Source organism: Leopardus geoffroyi, chromosome C1, assembly GCF_018350155.1.
Source record: "Leopardus geoffroyi isolate Oge1 chromosome C1, O.geoffroyi_Oge1_pat1.0, whole genome shotgun sequence".
NCBI lineage: Eukaryota > Metazoa > Chordata > Mammalia > Carnivora > Felidae > Leopardus > Leopardus geoffroyi.
Window position 1 is genome coordinate 42,860,750 of NC_059328.1, and position 19,181 is coordinate 42,879,930.

The 19,181-nt window shown below is 39.4% G+C and overlaps 1 protein-coding gene across 2 annotated transcripts in view; it reads left to right on the top strand.

The window, feature by feature from the left end:
- The window catches only part of SCP2 (sterol carrier protein 2), a 127,623-nt gene extending 108,840 nt beyond the window's left edge, over positions 1–18,783 (top strand). For both annotated transcript variants that reach the window (XM_045477441.1, XM_045477442.1), the window contains exons 14-16: positions 2,670–2,799; positions 14,195–14,274; positions 17,763–18,783. In XM_045477441.1, coding sequence (XP_045333397.1) covers positions 2,670–2,799; positions 14,195–14,274; positions 17,763–17,858 — 306 coding nt within the window. In that variant the 3' untranslated portion in view covers positions 17,859–18,783. The remainder of the gene's footprint in view (positions 1–2,669; positions 2,800–14,194; positions 14,275–17,762) is intronic.
- Positions 18,784–19,181: the final 398 nt, after the last annotated feature.

A 19,181-nucleotide genomic window follows, 5' to 3' on the forward strand; every position in this document is an offset into this window, starting at 1 on the left:
TTTCTTCCCCCAATATAGGGCTCGAACTCACGACCCTGAGATTAAGAGTTGCATGCTCTACTGATTGAGCCAGCTCTGAGGCCCCCCTCTCATTACTGTTTAATTTCTTTCATTCTGTATGTCCACTAAACTAAAGTTGGACTCTATAAGGGTTCAACTTGAATTTTTTTTTCTTGCCACCAATATTTGCCTGCAGAGCAATCCATCAGATAATTGCTTCTGCCAAGTTACCCCATTTTTTCCAACTTTATTCTGTCAAAAAAATCAAATAAAAATAATTAGAGAGTATCTGGTATGGCTATATGTCAGTCACTGAATACTTCATTATTGAGATGAACAAACCAGTGCTGTTTTTCCATTTTTATTCCATCTTCTTTTAACTTTGCAAATGTATTCCTCCTGCTCCCATTTTAATCCTTTTCTCCTCCCTCCATAACCTCACTTGCATGGACTTTGTCCCCTTGTTTCCTTCCCACGATTGTAAGTTTCCTAAATGTTTGTAAGGACTAGAAAGAGTGAAAGTCTTGAAATCTTTTGTCAATTCATGCATTTTCTGCATTAGCAAAGGAAGTCTGGCAAGAGATTTTATTTCCACTTTTGTCGTTGTTAGCAATACCCTGTTGCCCTTCTTTGAATTCTGTCTTAACTTTTTGTTCCAGTTAAGTTTGAGACAGGCCCTACTCCTTGACCTTTTGCCTACTCAGAAAGAGGTACTTTTCTTCACTCAAGGACACACTTAGAACTTTCTTAGTATTAATGATCTTTAGTTTCACAAAATGTGTATTTTCTCCCTTTTAACTCTCTCCTTGTCCATTTCCTTACTGTCTCACGTCCTCTTCAGTGAAAAATGTTATTTTATCAGAGGATCAGTTGATTCTTAAAAGTAACAACAAGTGCAAAATCAATCTACATCTGTTTTAAGGAGGCAGGTGGAATTTCTCTCCAAGTATGTTAGGTAGAATTCCTAAATGTTTGCTGGGGTTTTCCTGCTCTGACTTGTTGGTGTCTGTCATAGCTCTATTCCTGAGGCATTATGCAAGCAGATGGCATGGATGCACCTGGAAATAGTCATTCATGAGCTGTTGGCCCCAAGGGAAACCTGGCTCTTGGGTGGCCCACTATATCAGGATTATTAACTCCCTCTTCTAGATTGTTTTCACAGAAACTTGAGAGATAAAAGATCTCAAGGAATGTGGAGAAGACTTGAACTTGCTTTTAAAAAATTCCTTTATGGAGACAGAAACTGCTTTCATAGGCTAAAGTTGGAAATATTGATGTAACCTACTTTGTAATATAGTATGGTCAAACGACAAGAGCCTTGAATTTAGAATTAAACCAAACTGGGATTGAGTTCTGGTCGTGCAATTTACTAGCCATATGTCCCTGCCCCTCAGGGAACAGCGTTTAGTGGGAAGATAAACATGGAAAAATTTTCCCAGGGGAAAAAAAATAACTGCTTTAACTAGAACTATGGATGCATTGGGCAAAGGGCTATCAAAGTGTCCAGTAGAGACAGAAACGCCTTCCCAGAAGAATTAGCAAGTGAGCAGGGACTTGATGAGGTTAGTGTGAGAATGTGACTAGGAGGAGGTGAGTGAGCTGGGATGGGGCATGAGCAAAGGCATGGAGGCACATGTGGTTATGGAATTCAGGATGATCAGTATTGTTAGAACATGAAGACTGAGGAGAATGAGAAAGTATCTGAAGCTAAGAACAGATAAACATCCCTCAGATTTTGAAGAGTTTTGAGTGATACATAAAGACAGACTTCATCCTATAGGGTATGGGGAGCCACATTTAAGAAATTCCACTTGGATGTGTTAGATGGCTTATGTTAATGTTAGATGAGTTATATTAGGTGGATTACTCAGCAGCCAGATAGAGCATAGTCTGACGTGTTCTTAACCCTTATGAATCTCAGTTGTTTTTTTCTTTTCAATGAGCTGATATTAGTACCTGTCCAACTACTTACAGGGGTTTATGGAGATTAAGGAAATAATGTATATGAAAGCACTTGAAAACTTTATAGCCCTGAAAAGATTATTATTGTCATTAATAATTTCTCCTAAATGTAACTTAAAATAACTTAAAATAACTTTCCAGCTTCATTCCCCCAAGATCCAAAAGTAATTGGTGGTTGACATATTACTTGTATAATTCTCTATACTAACCCAGAAAATAAGTTGACCCCTCCACCCAAAAAGACTTTGCTTTCAGAACCAGTTATGTTTAAGTTCTAAGTGTGGAAAACCAGAAACACATGTAAAGGAATTTATCTGCAAAAAAAAAAAAAAAGAGAGAGAGACTGGGGGTGGGGTGGGGGGTCCAGTATTTAGGCAGGCCAGAGTGAATCTTTCTGAAACTATGACAAAGGAAAGCTGCTTCAGTAGAACATGCTACTGTGCCCACCCCCATCCTCCCTTTCCTTCCACCAGTTGTATCCAGAAAGCCATTGTCAACAAAGGATTTGGCAGATGAGGGAGTTGTTGCCTGTTGCCTTTCAGATTTTTCTGGGTAAAAGATCCTAAGGGAGCTTGGGGATTGCGGCAGGCCTGGCTGTTCACATCATATATCTATTTAAACATTTCATTTGGGGAAAAAGCCAGAGAAACGAACATATAACTCCCAGAGTTTGTTTGTTTGTTTGTTTGTTTGTTTTTTCTTTACAGGAAGGGGAACAGTTTGTGAAGAAAATTGGTGGTATTTTTGCCTTCAAGGTGAAGGATGGCCCTGGGGGTAAAGAAGCCACCTGGGTGGTGGATGTGAAGAATGGCAAAGGATCAGTGCTTCCTAACTCAGGTCAGTGAAGTAATGACTTCATTTACAGGAGCACTGACAAGTTCACAAGGGAAAATAGGGGTCTGCTTTGGTGTTTCCTAAAAGGGTTGGCTATAGAAATATAGGACCTTGTTGAAGAACCAGTGAATCCTTGAGAACAGGAATATGTCACAGCTGCCTCCTCCCAAAGATTGGGAGGCTCCATCACGGAGTTGACAATCTTAGGCTTTAGAATTAGACAAACTAGTGTTGGGATCCTGGCCTTACCACTCACAGATTGTGGTTTTGGACAAGTTATTTAACTTTTCTGAGCCTTGGTTTTCTGATCTCTAAATGGGAATAATAAATGGTACCTATTTCATAAGGTTGATGCAAAGATTAAGAGAACTATCTTTTAATTATCCTATAAAGCACATGTGGTAGTGTGTGGTTACATGGCCTTGAAAGTTCTGTCTATACCCAATCACTACCTCCACTTCCTCTCATCCCAGTCTTTCTTGAACCCACTCCAGTCAGCTTGTATCCTCATCGCTATTTCAAAGCTGCTCTTGTCAAGGTCACCAGTGACCACCATATTACTAACTTGAGTGGTTCTCAGTCTTCATGATATTACACTTCTAGGCTTTCCTCTTATCCACTGCCTGTTCCTTCCTGGCCTCTCTTCCTATTTTCTCATCTCCAAATTTCTAAACATTAGAGTGCTCCAAGGCTCAGTTCTGTCTCCATTCACTCCCTGGGGATCTCTAGTCTCATTCTTTTAAAACCATCCCTATACTGATAACTCCCAGATATCTTCACCATGGACTCATCCACTGAACTCCAAGGTGTATATCTAACTGACAAGTTTACTTGGATACTTGGTAGGTATCTCAAAGCTAACATGTATAAAACTGAACTTCTGACACCTGGGTGGCTCAGTTGGTTAAGCATCCAGCTTCAGCTCAGGTCATGATCTCACAGTCTATGAGATTGAGCCCCGCACGGGGCTCTGTGCTGACAGCTCAGAACCCGGAGCCTGCTTCTGTGTCTCTCTCTCTTTCTGCCCCTCCCCCTCTCATGCTTTGTCTCTCTCTCTCTCTCTCTCTGAAATAAATAAACATTTAAAAAATGAAAAAAAAAAAAAAAAAGCTGAACTCCTGATTTCCTCCTACTCGCCTTTAATTATGTATTCCTCTCACCATCAACCCATCTCCGTAAAAATTGCTTCTCTGTCCTAGCAGTTCTTCGGTTCAAAAACCTTGGAGTCATCATTGGCTCCTCTTTTTCTCACACTCCACAGTCTGATCCATCAGCAAATTCTTGGTCTAAGCTTCCATCATTGTTTTGCTTGGTCTCCCTGTTTCTAACCTTGCTGCCTACAGGTTCTTCTCCACATACCAGCTGGAGTGATCATTTTATTTATTATTTTTATTGCTATTGTTATTATTACTATTTTAAATATTTATTTTTGAGAGAGAGACAGAGCATGAGCAGGGGAGGAACAGAGAGAGAGGGAGAGAGAAAATCTCAAGCAGGCCCTATGCTATCAGCTATCTGGTAGCTGAGAGCACAGAGCCTGACTCAGGGCTCATTCTCACAAACGTTGAAATCAAGAGTTGGATGCTTAAATGACTGAGCCACCCAGGCACCCTGGAGTGATCCTTTAAAAACTTGAGTTAGATTGTGACCCTCCTCTGCTCAAAACCATCCAAAGGCTTTCAGCTCACTCAGTAGAAGCCAGAGTTCTTACACTGGCACCACATGATCTAGCCTCCGTTTTCTCTGTTCTACTACACTTTCCCTCACTTTGCTCCAGTCATACAGGAAGGATACTCATTGCCATTGTTGACATGCGGGTGTTCCCAGTTCAGGGGCTTTCTACTCTGTTCCCTCTGCCTGGACTCGTCTCCCCTTAGATATCCTCATGGCTTGTTCCCTCATTTTCTTTGGATCTTTGCCCAGATGTCACCTTCTCAGTGAGCCCCTTCCCTAACCATACTTCATACCTGTTACCATTTCCTCTTGCCCTTTCCTGTCTTTCTTTCTTTCTTTCTTTCTTTCTTTCTTTCTTTCTTTCTTTTCTTTCTTTTCTTTCTTTCTTATGAAATTTATTGTCAAATTGGTTTCCATACAACACCCAGTGCTCATTCCAACAGGTGCCCTCCTCAGTGCCCATCACCCACTTTCCCCTCCCTCCCCCCCATCAACCCTCAGTTTATTCTCAGTTTTTAAGAATCTCTTATGGTTTGCCTCCCTCCCTCTCTTTTTTTTTCCCCCCTTCCCTTCCCGCATGGTCTTCTGTTAAGTTTTTCAGGATCCACATAAGAGTGAAAACATATGGTATCTGTCTTTCTCTGTATGACTTATTTCACTTAGCATAACACTCTCCAGTTCCTTATTTTTATTTATAGCACTTACTGCCATCTGATATACCATATAATATTTTACTTATTTGCTTATTGTCCATCTCTCCCACTTGAATTATAAGCTGCATGATAGAGCTTTTTGACTGTTAGGTTCACTGCTGCATCCTCATTGCCTACAAGAGTATCTGATACATGGTTGGTCTTTGATAAATAAATACAGTAAAACCTTGGATGGCAAGTAACTTGATCTGTGACTGTACTGTAAGATGAGCAAACATTTCTAGTAAATTTTAACTTGATAAAGCAATGTCTTGCAATACAAGTAGTATGTGAGGCCAAATATCACATGATTACAACTAAGCCAGTGATTCTTGAAATTCTCTTTGATATACAAGTGCTTTGGATTAAAAGCATGTTTCTGGAATGAATTATGTTCACAAACCAAGGTAGTTTTAATTTAATTTAAAAATGAACAGCAGAATGAATGATGTAATTTAAAAATGAACATTCAATGAACAGAATGAATGATGCATAGTACGTATTCAGCAGGTCACATTTTGTATGTTGTATTGTATGTTACATGCCTCCCGTTGGAAAGAGCCTGGTGTACTTAAGAAATCTGATGGATGGAGACTACCTTTCTGGAGAGCTTCAAATACCATGCTATGAACTTTGAAAGTGACTTGATATATAATCAATCCAATTAAAGCTTTTTAAGTAAGAAAGTGAAAGTTAGGGCTGTGCTTTAGAGGATGAAGCTGGTGCATTAGATCTGACAAACTGCAAAGGGAGAAATCAGAGGTAGAGAGAGCAATTGGGAGGATGGATGTTGCTACCATCTGAGCAAAAAGAAGAGCCTCAGTGTTGACAGTGAGAAAAAAAAATGTTATGTTGTAGTTGCCAGGGATATTTGGGGTGAAATTGATGAGACCTGGAAGCTGTGTAGGAGAAGGAAGTCTATCAAAGATGGGAGAGTTTCCTTACTAGTACCTTATTGAGGAAGGTCCTGGAGGAGTAGATGACATCAAGAGCACAGGAGGAAGGAAGGTTAGCTTTAGCAAGCAGCAAGGAGGGATGGATACTTCCTTCTCTGAGAGGGTAAATATTCAGGGGCATTTTGAGGTAGAAAGGAGGTTGGCAGAGCTCTTGGAATAAAGTTTAGAACTTGGAGACAGGAGAAAATGTTAAGAGTAGCACTGTTGAATAAGGAATCAACTAGAGATTCATGATGGAAGAACTGAGGCAGTAGTAAGAGCATCTTGTGCAGGCAGCATGGTGGCATTGTGGAAAGTTTTTGAATTATATATAGTCCCTTTTTTTTCCTCAAAATGAGTAGGCAGAAAAATAATGATGTGTTTGGATTCTATGAGCTGCCACTCTTATGTTGTATAGGAAGAAAAACTAAATGCTTCATCCAGATTTAAGCTTGTAGAAATAAAAAGAACTTTTGGAAAATAGCTATTTCAGGATTATATTTTGATATGCCCAGGCAGGTGATAAGGTGATATTTAAAAAATTTCTCCTGTATTTTGTTATCATTGTTTGTCATGAAAGATTATATGCTTATGGAAAGCTATTGCATAATTTAAAAAAACCTTACTACCTGTGTACTCTGGCAGTGAATTCTCCCCATATTAGGTGCCCCATCCCAGACCTGAAGGGATTTCACCCTGGGGCAAGGTAATTTCTGCTGAAACTGACACTTGTTGGCAGCTAGGAGTAGCGTTGAAATATGGACTTACCCAGTAAAAGCCACCACTGGAAATTGCCAGCTCCTATTACATCAGCCAACAAGTGCCCATTTGTTAGAGATCAGCTATGTTAAAGCATTAATAACCTGTCCTAGTTTGAACTAGCATCTTAAAGAGAATTGCTAGGTTTTTTTGGCATGTACAGTGTTGAGAGTTTTACTTACTGTTGACAAAGTAAGATTTCCTTAAACGTATTTCATTTGCTTATATTCTAAGAGTTTGATAGTGATTATACAGATGACTACATTAAGGACCTTTAGATTTTACGCATTTTCCATAATCTTTTCTTCCTGCCTAGGTGCCTTTGTCTATGAATTCTGCCCCTCCCTTCTCTCCTTTGAAACAACTCACGTAGCATATCTCTAGGAAGCCATCTTTGATTAATCTAACTTGACCATTATCTTTCATTCCTTTATTCTGCCCTCTCAGCATCTACTTGAGTCCTCAACCCTGCCCCTTTGTGGGGCACACGATATAGCAGGCCTCAGAGTCTCACATCCCCAAGGTACAGTAGAAAGAGCATTGCCTTTGGAGACACCCAAACTGGGTTCAGACCACAGCTCTGTCACTTACTGGATGTGTACCTTCCCTGAGTCCAGTTGTCTCATCTAGAAAATGGTGAGAATAATTTCTATCCATGGAGCTGTTGTGGGGATTTAATGACATAAATCATTAAAGTGCTTTAGCATAGTAAGTGCTCAGTTGCTTCCTCCCCAACATATATTAAATAATAGTTTTGCTTGAACACATGGGACTCATCTAAGACTGAAGAAGGGCTTAGGGAACTGTGAAAGTATCTAGATTCATCAGATACTGACAAACTGGTGAATGCTCAATTAAAACTGAGCCACTGAATGTTTGAATCCTTCCTGTAACAATAGGAAGCCATAGCGCTTAGCGGTTGGGAGTGTGGGCTTTAGCAGCAGCAGGAATCTGCTTTCAGATCTAGCTCAGCCTCTTATTTAGTTGTGTGATCATGGGCAAGTTTTTTTTTTTTTTTTTACTTCTCTGATCCTTATAGGGTTGTTATAAAGATCAGATGAGTCCATGTATGTGAAGTGCTCAGCATAGTGAAAGCTCAGTAAATGCGGATATTACAGCAGCAGCAGGCTTCACTTTATGAACTTACTTTTCAATGACTAAGAGTCCTTTCTTGGAATATTAGGATCAAATCCAATTATAAATCAAGTCCAACAATCTCGATTTGCTAACTTTCTTTCTCCCTGTTCTTTGGTGATATAAATCTACATGGGAACTAGATTTTCTAGACTGTAAGTAAGTCCCTTCATTTTCAAAGCTTCACACCTTTTTTTTCCAGTAATAAGAAGATTTAGTCAGAAGCAAAGATGGAATAGCCATTGAATATCAATCTTTTTAGGGGCTATCCCTGAGTTCTAACACATATAATAAAAATTTTTAACTTTCAATCTTGTTTTAAACTATTTAATAATAGTTAAATAGTTATTTATAATAATAGTTAACTATTTAATGGGCATGCTGTATTTTAATAATTTACCACTATCTTAGTCCATTTGGGCTGCTGTAACAAAATACCACAGAGTGAGTAGCTTATAAATGACAGAAATTTCCTTTTCACAGTCTGGAACCTGGAAGTCCAAGGTCAACGTGTCAGCCTTGGTCAAGGCCCTCTTGCTGCTTTATAGATGGTGCTTTCTTGCTGTGGGTTCACATAGTAGAAGGGGCTGGGGGCCTCCTTGGAGAATCTTTAAAATAAATTTTTAAGTATTTTATTTTGAGAGAGAGATTGAGAGCATGTGCATGAGCGGGGGGAAAGGCAGAGAGAGGGGGAGAGAAAGAATCCCAAGCAGGCTCTGCACTGTTAGCCCCTGGAGACTTTTATAAGGCATTAATCCCATTCATTAGGGTCCACCTCCTGACCTCCCCACCTGCTAATATCATCACATAGGGCATTAGAAGTTCAACATGGGAGTTTTGCGGGAACATTCAGACCATAGCATCCTCTAATCTCTTATTAAGGCACAGATTATCTTATTAGCTATTGGGCCATGATTTGACAATCTTTTGAACTCTACATAATCTACGTATTATTCAGCAAGTATTTATTGATTACCCTTTATGTGTCAAGCACTCTTCAAGAACCTGGGGATATAGCAGTGAACAAAACTGACAAGGGCTCTGTCCCTTGAAGTGTTTATTCTAGTGGACAAATACAGACAGAAAACACCTAAACAAATAAATAAGGTAGTTTCAGATAAGTACCACAAAGAAAAATAAAACAGAATAATAAGCTAGAAAATGACTTGGTTTCAGGGAGAGGCCAACTTTGAGGAGGAGCCAGCCATTAGAGGATTATTGTTATATTAATTGTCTAAAACACTGAGTGCTGGCAAATATTTTTCTGGGTGAATTTTTTCTTTTGTACTTGAAAATTCTTATTTGTCCAAGGTAGACATGGTTGATTTAGCAATGAGATATTAGAGTCTTTGTTATACAGTCTTTTTATTCATTGTACTTTGATATTAAAATTAATATTTTTAAAACTTTCTATTATAAGTAATATGCACGTAGTGTAAACAAAAATTAGAAGACTCGGAGAAACAAAATGGAAAAATTACTCTCCTGGAATCCCACCATCTATGTCAGGGGTTGACAAATGATGTGGGCCAAATCCAACCCACCACCTGTTTTTTTGTTTGTTTTGTGTAAAATTTGTATTGAGGTCTTGTAATAAAAAGCATACATCTGAAGTGTATAGCCTGATAAATGTTTACTGATGAATATGTATCTCCCAGATCAAGCTGCAGAATGTTGCTAGCATTCTGGAAGTCTCTCTCATGCCCCCTGTCATCACTGTCCTTTCCCACAAGAAACCACTATTCCAAATTCTGTCACCATAGATTGATTGTATTTATTTTGGAAATTTATTTACATGGACTCATACAATATTTATCTTTTAGGTCTGGCTTCTTTTGCTCAGCATCGTAAGATTTTTTAATTTGTTATATGTAGCAGTAGTTTGTTTTTACTGTGTGAATGCCCCAGAATTTATTCATTCCATGGTTGATAAATCTTTTCAATGTTTCCATTCTGGGGTCTTATGAATAAAGCTGTTATGAACATTTTCATATGGGTCTTGTAGTGAATGTATGTACTCATTTCCACTTGGCATATAACCAGTAGAAATACTAGGTCATAAGGTACAATATAGCCCGTTTGTGCGCGTGTGTGTATGCTATTTTACATTACCTTCCACATTACATGAGAGTTTTATTTGCTCCACATTTTTGACAGTACTGGTTACTGTCATTGAGCTGTAATTTAATATAATAAAATCTACCCTTTTGAGAGGTATCATTCTATCAATTTAGGCAAATGCATATATTTGTGTAACCATCACCAAAAGTCAAGTGATAGAATATTTCCATCACCCCAAAAAGTGTTCTCCTGTCCCTTTGTAGTCAATCCCCTTCTCCCACCCTCAGGCCTTGGCAACCACTACTCTGATTTCTGTCCCTTTTCCAGAATGTCATAAATGGAATCATATAGTATGTAGTTTTTTGTTTTGTTTTAAGGTTTTGTTTGTTTGTCTGTTTGTTTGTTTGTTTGTTTTTAGAGAGAGAGCAGGAGTAGGGGACAGGGGCAGAGCACAGGGCCCATTGCAGGGCTTGATCCCATAACCCTAGAATCATGACCTGAGCTGAAATCAAGAATTGGATGCTCAACCAACTGAGCCACCCAGGTGCCCCTTCAGATTTCATTTGTAAGTAATCTCTACACCCAAAGTGGGACTTGACCTTACAACCTTGAGATCAAGAGTTACACACTCTACTGACTGAGCCAGCCAGGTGCCCCAGTATATAGTTTTTTAAGCCTGCTTCTTTCACCAAGATTCATTCATGTTGTTGCATGTAACATCAGTAGTTTCTTCCTTATTTTTCTCCCTAAAGGTTAAATAATTACTGTTTTATATTGGAACAGTACATTGCATATCAACCAAAAGACAAAAATGCAGTTTAACTTAAACACAGAAAATAATGGCTTCTCTGAAATGCCTTATTTCTAAATCAGACAAATAAACAAATTCTGTTCCCTTCCCTCCCCCAATGCAAGCCCACAGACTTTGCCCAAAGTCTTGTGTTTTCCATGCCATATGGCATCCAGCATCTTGGACTTGGGAGGCGCTTGAACATAGCAATGAAAACACTTGAGAGGCCTAGCAAATGGCATTCAAAAGGGACCTCAAAGTGCAGATACATCTTTTCAAACGTGTTACAGACTGAGCAGCTCTTTGAACACTATCACTGTGCTTAAATTCAAGAAGCAGGCTTTAAAAATGCAAAAGTGGGGGCTCCTAGGTGGCTCAGTTTGTTACGCGTTGGACTCTTGATCTCAGCTCAGGTCTTGATTTCAACTCAGGTCTTAATCTGGGGGTTGTGAGTTCAAGCCCCTCATTGGGCTCTGTGCTGGGCACGAAGCTTACTTTAAAAAAAAAAACGCAGGGGCACCTGGGTGGCTCAGTCGGTTAAGTGTCTGACTTCAGCTCAGGTCATGATCTCTCAGTCTGTGAGTTTGAGCCCTGTGTCAGGCTCTGTGCTGATAGCTCAGAGTCTGGAGCCTGCTTCGGATCCTGTGTCCCCCTCTCTCTCTGCCCCACTCCTGCTCATGCTCTGTCTCTCTTCATCTTTCAAAATTGAATAAATGTTAAAAAAAATTTTTTTTTTAAATGCAAAAGGCATATAAGTTGTATTCTAGTGCAGATCTTCAGCTGATCATTGGAAAAGATTACAACAATAAAAAAATCTTTTGTGTCACCTGCCCCTCCCTGCACCCAAAGCTGGAAATGAAGGATAAAACAGAACAAAACAACGAGAATTACAGATGGCTTTAGAATCATTTAGGAATCCACTACCTCTGATTAAAAAATTTTAGAAAATTGTTTTTAATGTTTATTTTTGAGAGAGAGAGAGAGAGTGTGGGCAGGGGAGGTGCAGAGAGAGAGAGGGAAACTCAGAATCTGAAGCAGGCTCCAGGCTTTGAGCCTTTAGCACAGAACCTGACATGGGGCGTGAACCTACGAACTGCAAGACCTGGGCCTGAGTTGGATGCTTAACCCACTAAGCCACCCAGGTGCCCCGTTGATTAAAAATTTTTTAATGCATTAGGGAATCATTAAAATGAAAAAACATAGACGTAATTTTGCTTTGACTGCTCTTCATGTATAAAATGAGCTTCCGTGTAGAGCGCATTTGAACTTCAAGTTGTGTGGAAGGTGGGTGATGTGAAAGGTGGAGTTGCTGGAGGCATTGCAAGGCTTTGGGAGAGAGGGGTTGTTTCTTTTTGTTGAATAGTTTATCCATTCACTAGTTGATGCACATTTGGGTTTTTTCCCCAGTTTTGGCCATTTGAATAAAGCCACTAGGCACATTCACATAAAGTTTTTTGTGTGGACATACGTTTTCATTTCTTTTGGGTAAACACCTAAAAGTAGGATTCTGAGTCATATGGCAATGTATGTTTAGCCTTCTGAGAAACTTCAGACTGGCTTTTAAAGTGGCTGTTCCATTTTACTGTCCCTCCAGCATTGTATTGACCTTTTACTTGCTCCTCATCATAATCAGCATTGGATATTGTCTTTTTTTTCCTTTTTGGCCATTCATTCTAGTAGGTATGTAGTAGTATCTCACCCATGCTTTTATTCACGTTTCCCTGATGACTAATGAAGTTGAACATAGTTTCATGTGCTTTTTTGGCCATTTGGAGATCTTTTGTACAGTGTCTGTTTATTATTTGCTTGTTTTGGTATTGGATTATCTAACTTTTCTAATTGAATAAGAGGAATTTTTTATATATTCTGGATACAAGTTTTTTGGTCAGATCTGTGAATTGCAAATATCTTCTCCTTCTCTGTCTATTACCTGTTTTGGAAATAGTTTTATTGGCACACAGCCACACCTCTTTTGTTTAGGTATTATCAATGGAAGCTTTTGTGCTACAGAGGCAGAGTTGCGATAGAGACCTACTGGCTTTAGGCAGAGTCTAAAATACTTAGTGTCTGATCTTTTACAGAAAAAGTTTGATAACCCCTGATATAGATAACTGTACTCATTTTTTATTACTATATCTCAAATTACCACAAACTCAGTAGCTTAAAACAACACACACATTTATTACCTCATAGTTTCCATGGGTGAGTTGGCTGAGGACAGCTTAGTTGGGTCCTCTGCATAGGATCTTATAGGCTGCAGTAAAGGTGTTGGCCAGGGCTGGGTTCTCATCTGGAGGCTTGACTGCAGAAGGGTCCGTGTCCAGGTTTACTCAGGTTGCTGGCAGAATTCATTTCCTTGCAGCTATGGAGAATGAGAACTTTAGTTTTTTAGGGGTAATGGGCCAGAGTCTGCCCTCAGCTCCTAAAGCACAGCACCCTGCCACGTGGTCCTTTGCTTATGCACTTCACAGCATAGCAGCTAGCTTATTTGAGGCCTGCAGGAGAGAGTGAGTCTGCTAGCAGGACAATCTTACATAACAAAACAAAATCACAGGAATGACATCCCATCTCCTTTGCCACATACTGTTGGCTAGAAGCAAGTCACAGGTCATGCCTACACTCAAAGGCATACAAAGGCATGAACACCAAGAGGCAGGCATCACAGGGGACTCCTTAGAGTCCGGGTGCCACAATAACTATTATTAATATATTGGTATCTAAGTTTATAGATGTTTCTTCATATACGTATATAATTGAATGTCAGGGTTTTTTTTTTTTTTTTTAAGTTTATGTATGTATTTTGAGAGAGCGAGTGAGTGGGGAAGGGCAGAGAGACGGAGAGACAGAATTCCAAGCAGGCTTTGTACTGTCAACGCAGAGCCTGACTTGGGGCTTGAACCCAGGAACCATGATGTGAGATCATGACCTGAGCCGAGATCAAGAGTCAGACGCCTAACTGACTGAGCCACCCAGGCACCCTGAATATCTGTTTTGAAGCAAAAACCAGACCATGCTCATAGTTTGTTTTGCAACTGGCTTGTATAACAGTATCATGAACAATATAACAATAGCATTTTTTCAGGTCAATAAATGTAGATCCATATCATCTAATGACTGTATCGTATCCCATTATATGAATATGATAATCAGTTCCCTCTTGTAAAATATTGAGTTTGCTTGTAATTTATGCCACCTTTTACCAGGCTGCCACAGAAGAGTACATGAGTACTCTTGCCCACACTACTCCAGTACTGGATGTGATCTGTTGCTGTCAGTGGGTTTTGACTAAAATGTACACATGAAACTGAATACTCTCCCTTTTTCTCCTCTCTCTTCCTACATATCTGTTTTAGATAAGAAGGCTGACTGCACAATCACGATGGCTGACTCCGACTTACTGGCTTTAATGACTGGTAAAATGAATCCTCAGTCAGTAAGTATGATGGGGCTTATTTCCTCCTAGTAGATGGGTCTTTTAGCCCATTCCATTTCATCTCCCGCCTCAGCCTCATAGCATAAAGTGCAAAGTGGTCAAACCCACAAAACTCAGTGTTCCCTAAAATGTTCACTTAACAAATGACAAACATTTGTGGAGCAGGCTATGTGCCAGGCACTGTCTTGTGTGCTGGAAATACCCAGATGAATAAGAAAGAGTTCCCATGCACAAGGCATCCACAATTTGGTATGAGACAGACCTGCAAAAGAGTTAAGTATATCCAAGTATCCATGGTGCCATGGCCAGCTTGTGGACAGGGGAACGTGGGGGGATGGCACAGCCATGTCTTCCTGGACCAGCACAGAAAGCCTCACAGCAGAGGAAGCGACACTTGAACTGAATCTTAAGAGTGACCAAAAGTCAACCGTGCATAGATGGAGAGTAGGAGCAATCCAGGGGGAAGGAGCAATGTGAACAAAGGCATGACCTCGTACATTCCGCATCTTTCTTTGCCCCATGCTCTTTTGGTCTGAACTACCTTCCCTGACAAACTCCTTTCCTTTCAAAATTAGCCCAGATGTTATCCCCTAAGACCTCCTTACAAGTTGTTGGGGAACCATAGCCAGTCGCTCTTCCTGGCCATCTACTGGAAGCAAGCTTAGCACTTGTCACATTATATTAGTCATGATGTGCCTATTTCTTCTCCATTAGATTGTGAGTGTCTCAAAGGAACAAACCATGCCTTATTCATCTTCATGTCTCCAGAACTTAGCATCATGCCTGACATTTTTAGGTTATCACTAAACAATTGCTGGATTAAACTGTATTTGTCTAAAATGTATTTATGCCTTATTATGCATTATTAATACATAAAATGTATTATGCCTATATTATTATGTGTAGATTTTCCTGGTTCCCAAATCATCAAGGGTCTTTTTATACTCTTTAGTCACACAGTGTTGAACAGACTTGATACACTAAGCTTTCATTAGACAGAGATAACAAAAAGAAACTGGTGCTTCTTTCCATGGTATATGTTTTTTTGTTGTTGTTGCCTCAGCCAGCTTTGTTTCAGGTCTTATTCCTGCAGCCCCCTGGTAATTCAAAAGATTGGATAAAACAACTGAGTCTGACTCACGCTAGTGTTCCTTTTTAAAATGTTTTCTCTAAGCAACTAAGCCTGTTTTAGTTGATGCTTTGACAAGCGAGAGACTCGCATCTGTGACGTTTCAGCTGATTACACACCATTGGTACTGACATCTCCTCCCATGGAGCCTGCTCCAAAAATCTGGACAAAATAGAGACCACCAGTATAGGAGCTGGCTGTGCTTGTCCTTCCCACCCACTGCTCCTCGTTCCACTGTGAACTCTGTGCACCTCCTCGGCAGGGTGATCAGACTTCACATGTCAGCTGCCTCCATTCTCAGTTTATCTGTTTACCATCCATTCAGGGAAGCAAAGTATCCTTCAGCCTTTTTTTTTTTTTTTTTTTTTTTTTTTGAATTTTTGAACACCTGTTACCACTCAAAGGAATTAAAGATTAAAATGGCAGGTATTTCTATTAATATGCTAATGGCCTTCCGTTATGCTTAGAGGATTTGATTGGAAACCATTAAATGCACTGGAAATTATAATTTCAGTGTTTGGCTACAGTTGAAACAAAGGAGTGTGCTCTCCAGTGTAAAGCACACATGAAGAACACCTAGGGTTCAGATTAAAGCGATCCTTATGCTTGGACTCCCTAAAGGGTGAAAATTCGTGTTTTCTCTATAATACTCAGTAAATAAAAAGTCATTTTCTCTTTTAATTTAAAAAAAGGAAAGATGGTAAGTTTCTCTGTTAGGTACTACTGGTCCATATTTTTAAGGACATATGTTAAATATATTGTGTTCTGAGACACTTGACCTTTAAGTCATCAGACAGAAGGCTGTGTGCCATATAGAAAGGAAATATTTAGTTTGTCCAGACAGAGGAGGAGAAAAAAAAAAAAAAAGGAATTAGTCACCCTTACCAGAAGGTGTAGAAAAAGCAGAGCTCTGTGCATTCTCATGGATAAGGCAGAAGAGCTCCTAACTTCTTAATGTACTTGTTTAGAAAGCTAAGACTACCAGGAACTTTTTTCATCTAATCTAGCCTTTCCTTACTTTGACAGTTTTGTTAAAAGAGATCATAGCAGGAAAATCATGCTATGTTCCCAATTTTGCTATTATTTCTCGTAAGTTTTCCTGGGATTTTATTACATGATAAATTTAGCAAACATCAAGTGATCTAATCCCAGGCAGTTGTTAAATGGAACAAATTGTGGCTCTGCACTTCCGGGTTGGTTTGATTCTTCTTCTTGAGCCAAAGACTAACACCAGCACCTCCGTCTCAGCAGGCTGCCTGGGCTCCGTCTGTAGGGGTAAATCCTTTATCATGTAGAGCAAAAAAAATTGGTGACATTTCATCCACATTGTATCGAATCTCACAAGTATCTAAGTGATACTTAGTGTTACGCATGTGTTTTTTCTCCCAGCAAACTACTGAAAATTTTAGTTCATATTCTTTTTTTTTTTTTTTAAGATTCTAGTTTAAAATAATCTCAATACCCAGTGTGGGGCTTGAATTTATAACCCAGAGATGAAGAGTCACATACTCTACCAACTGAGCCAGCCAGGCACCCTCATTTCATATTCTTGATCCATGTGTGATATTTTAAAACAAAATCCATCTAGTATGAATCCACTTTGCTTACTATTTGGAAAAGGTACCTTCTGTGAGGAAGGCAGATAAAGGTAGACTCAATTTCTAAGAGAAGACATTTGGGAAAGATGGGCCATGTGACTGCTCTTTGTAGAGCATGCCTTTTACAGAGGCTTCCTTTTGAGGAATCTAGATTTTTTTTTTTTTAACTTTTTTTTTTTTATTTATTTTTGAGACACAGAGACAGAGAGAGACAGAGCATGAAGGGGGGAGGGGCAGAGAGAGAAGGAGACACAGAATCGGAAACAGGCTCCAGGCTTTGAGCCATCAGCCCAGAGCCCGACGCGGGGCTCGAACTCATGGACCGCGAGATCGTGACCTGGCTGAAGTCGGACGCTTAACCGACTGCACCACCCAGGCGCCCCTAGATTTTTTTTTTTAAGTTCATTTTTATTTATTTTGAGAGATAGAGAGCTAGTGGGAGGGGGCAGAGAGAGAGAGGGAGACAGAATCCCCAGCAGGCTCAACCTGTCAGTGCAGAGCCCTCTGTGGGGCTCAAACCTGTGAACCACGAGATCATGACCTAAGCCAAAATCAAGAGTCGGAGGCTTAACTGACTGAGTCCTCCAAGTGCCTCAAGGAATCTAGTTCTAAATCTATTCCGGAAAGCCAAGTTTCATATTTTGAATAAAGTTTAAGAGACCTGGACAAATAAATGATCTCAGGGCTGGATCGTCTAGAAATATCAGCAATCTCAAAACAAAAAACACCAAGTAATAAATTTTCTTTCTTTTTACTCACAGGCATTCTTTCAAGGCAAATTGAAAATCACGGGCAACATGGGTCTGGCTATGAAGTTACAAAATCTTCAGCTTCAGCCAGGCAAAGCTAAGCTGTGAAGAAGTCCCTTTGCCTATCTTTGAAAATTAAGATGAGATATATAGATACATATCCATACAATTCATCATCAGAACTTAGATGGAAACCACACACTGGCAAATAATGTGTTTTTAAATGGGTGTGACCAATCCTGTTTTTCCTGAACTCTGGGTGAATAGAGCCTGCTGGTGTACTGCTGCTTTTGCTGAATTGCATACAACTGTGCATTACAAAGTTAATATGGTAATTATGGTTTGGGGTAAAATTGAGTTTCAGAATAAAATTAGGAACAGCGAGATCTAAAAACTATGTAAACAAAAGCTCTCATTTTGCTTATAAAGTATATTTAAAGAGAATTCTGCTGAAAATTGACTTTAAGTTTTCCTTGGGAGAACTAGGGAAGAAACCGAATACCAGTAGCTGGTAATTACTGTTGTGCAGTTAATGTCCTTAACCTATTTTGCATTAATAGTTTTTAATTCTGTACTGGGATGTTTTAAAAAACTTGAATTTTGCATTTCATGCTATCAAAATGGTATTTTCTTCCCAAATCAAAATAAATCTGATCAGAGCTGGGGGCAAAAAATCTATAGGTGAACACAGGCCTATTTTTAAAATAAAAATATTTTTAAGATGAGTTTCCTTCTTGAAACATCAGTGTATTAATCATAAAATGCTGTTGTTAAAAATAATCGAACAAATAAAGTTGGCTTTGAGATGCACAGTTTTCAAAGTATAATCTCATTTAATTAAATTTGTAAAGTTCTCAGTCCTTTGTTATAATTTCCTTTTTCATATAAGTTTGGTTTAACTAATTAGCCACATTTAATTTATCTTTCTTCCTGATTTTTCTAATGCTAATGTTATTTCTTATAACTCAGTAAGATACAGGGTAAAATGCTTTTGGAAGAATGTTTGATAGAAAATTAAAATAACTCTTCCTGATCTCCTTTGTTTTTATTGTGTATGTTCTTTTTGTTCAGCGCAAGTCTTATTGATAGAGAGTAAGAGAAACATTGGGGGATTGACAGTCTGGTTATCTAGGTGTGCTCTGCTCATTACTTTGATGTGATCACTAGGTCTTGATAGAGGAGGCAGTGTGTTGTAGTGGGAAGAGCACTGGACTAGGAGCCAGGAGTCTTGTTTCTCCTAGGCAAATAAATAGCAGCCTGCTGGACCTGTTAGAAAACTTTTCAAAGAGGGGATTAAGTAGGGGTTCTCTAAGGTCCTTTCTGCTCTGATAATCCTGGCCACAGAGCTCAGCAGAAGTGTTCTAGGGGTTGTATACAGGCCCCACCTTTCTTTTGTTAACATGTCTCTTCACCAAAAGGTGGCCAAAGGTA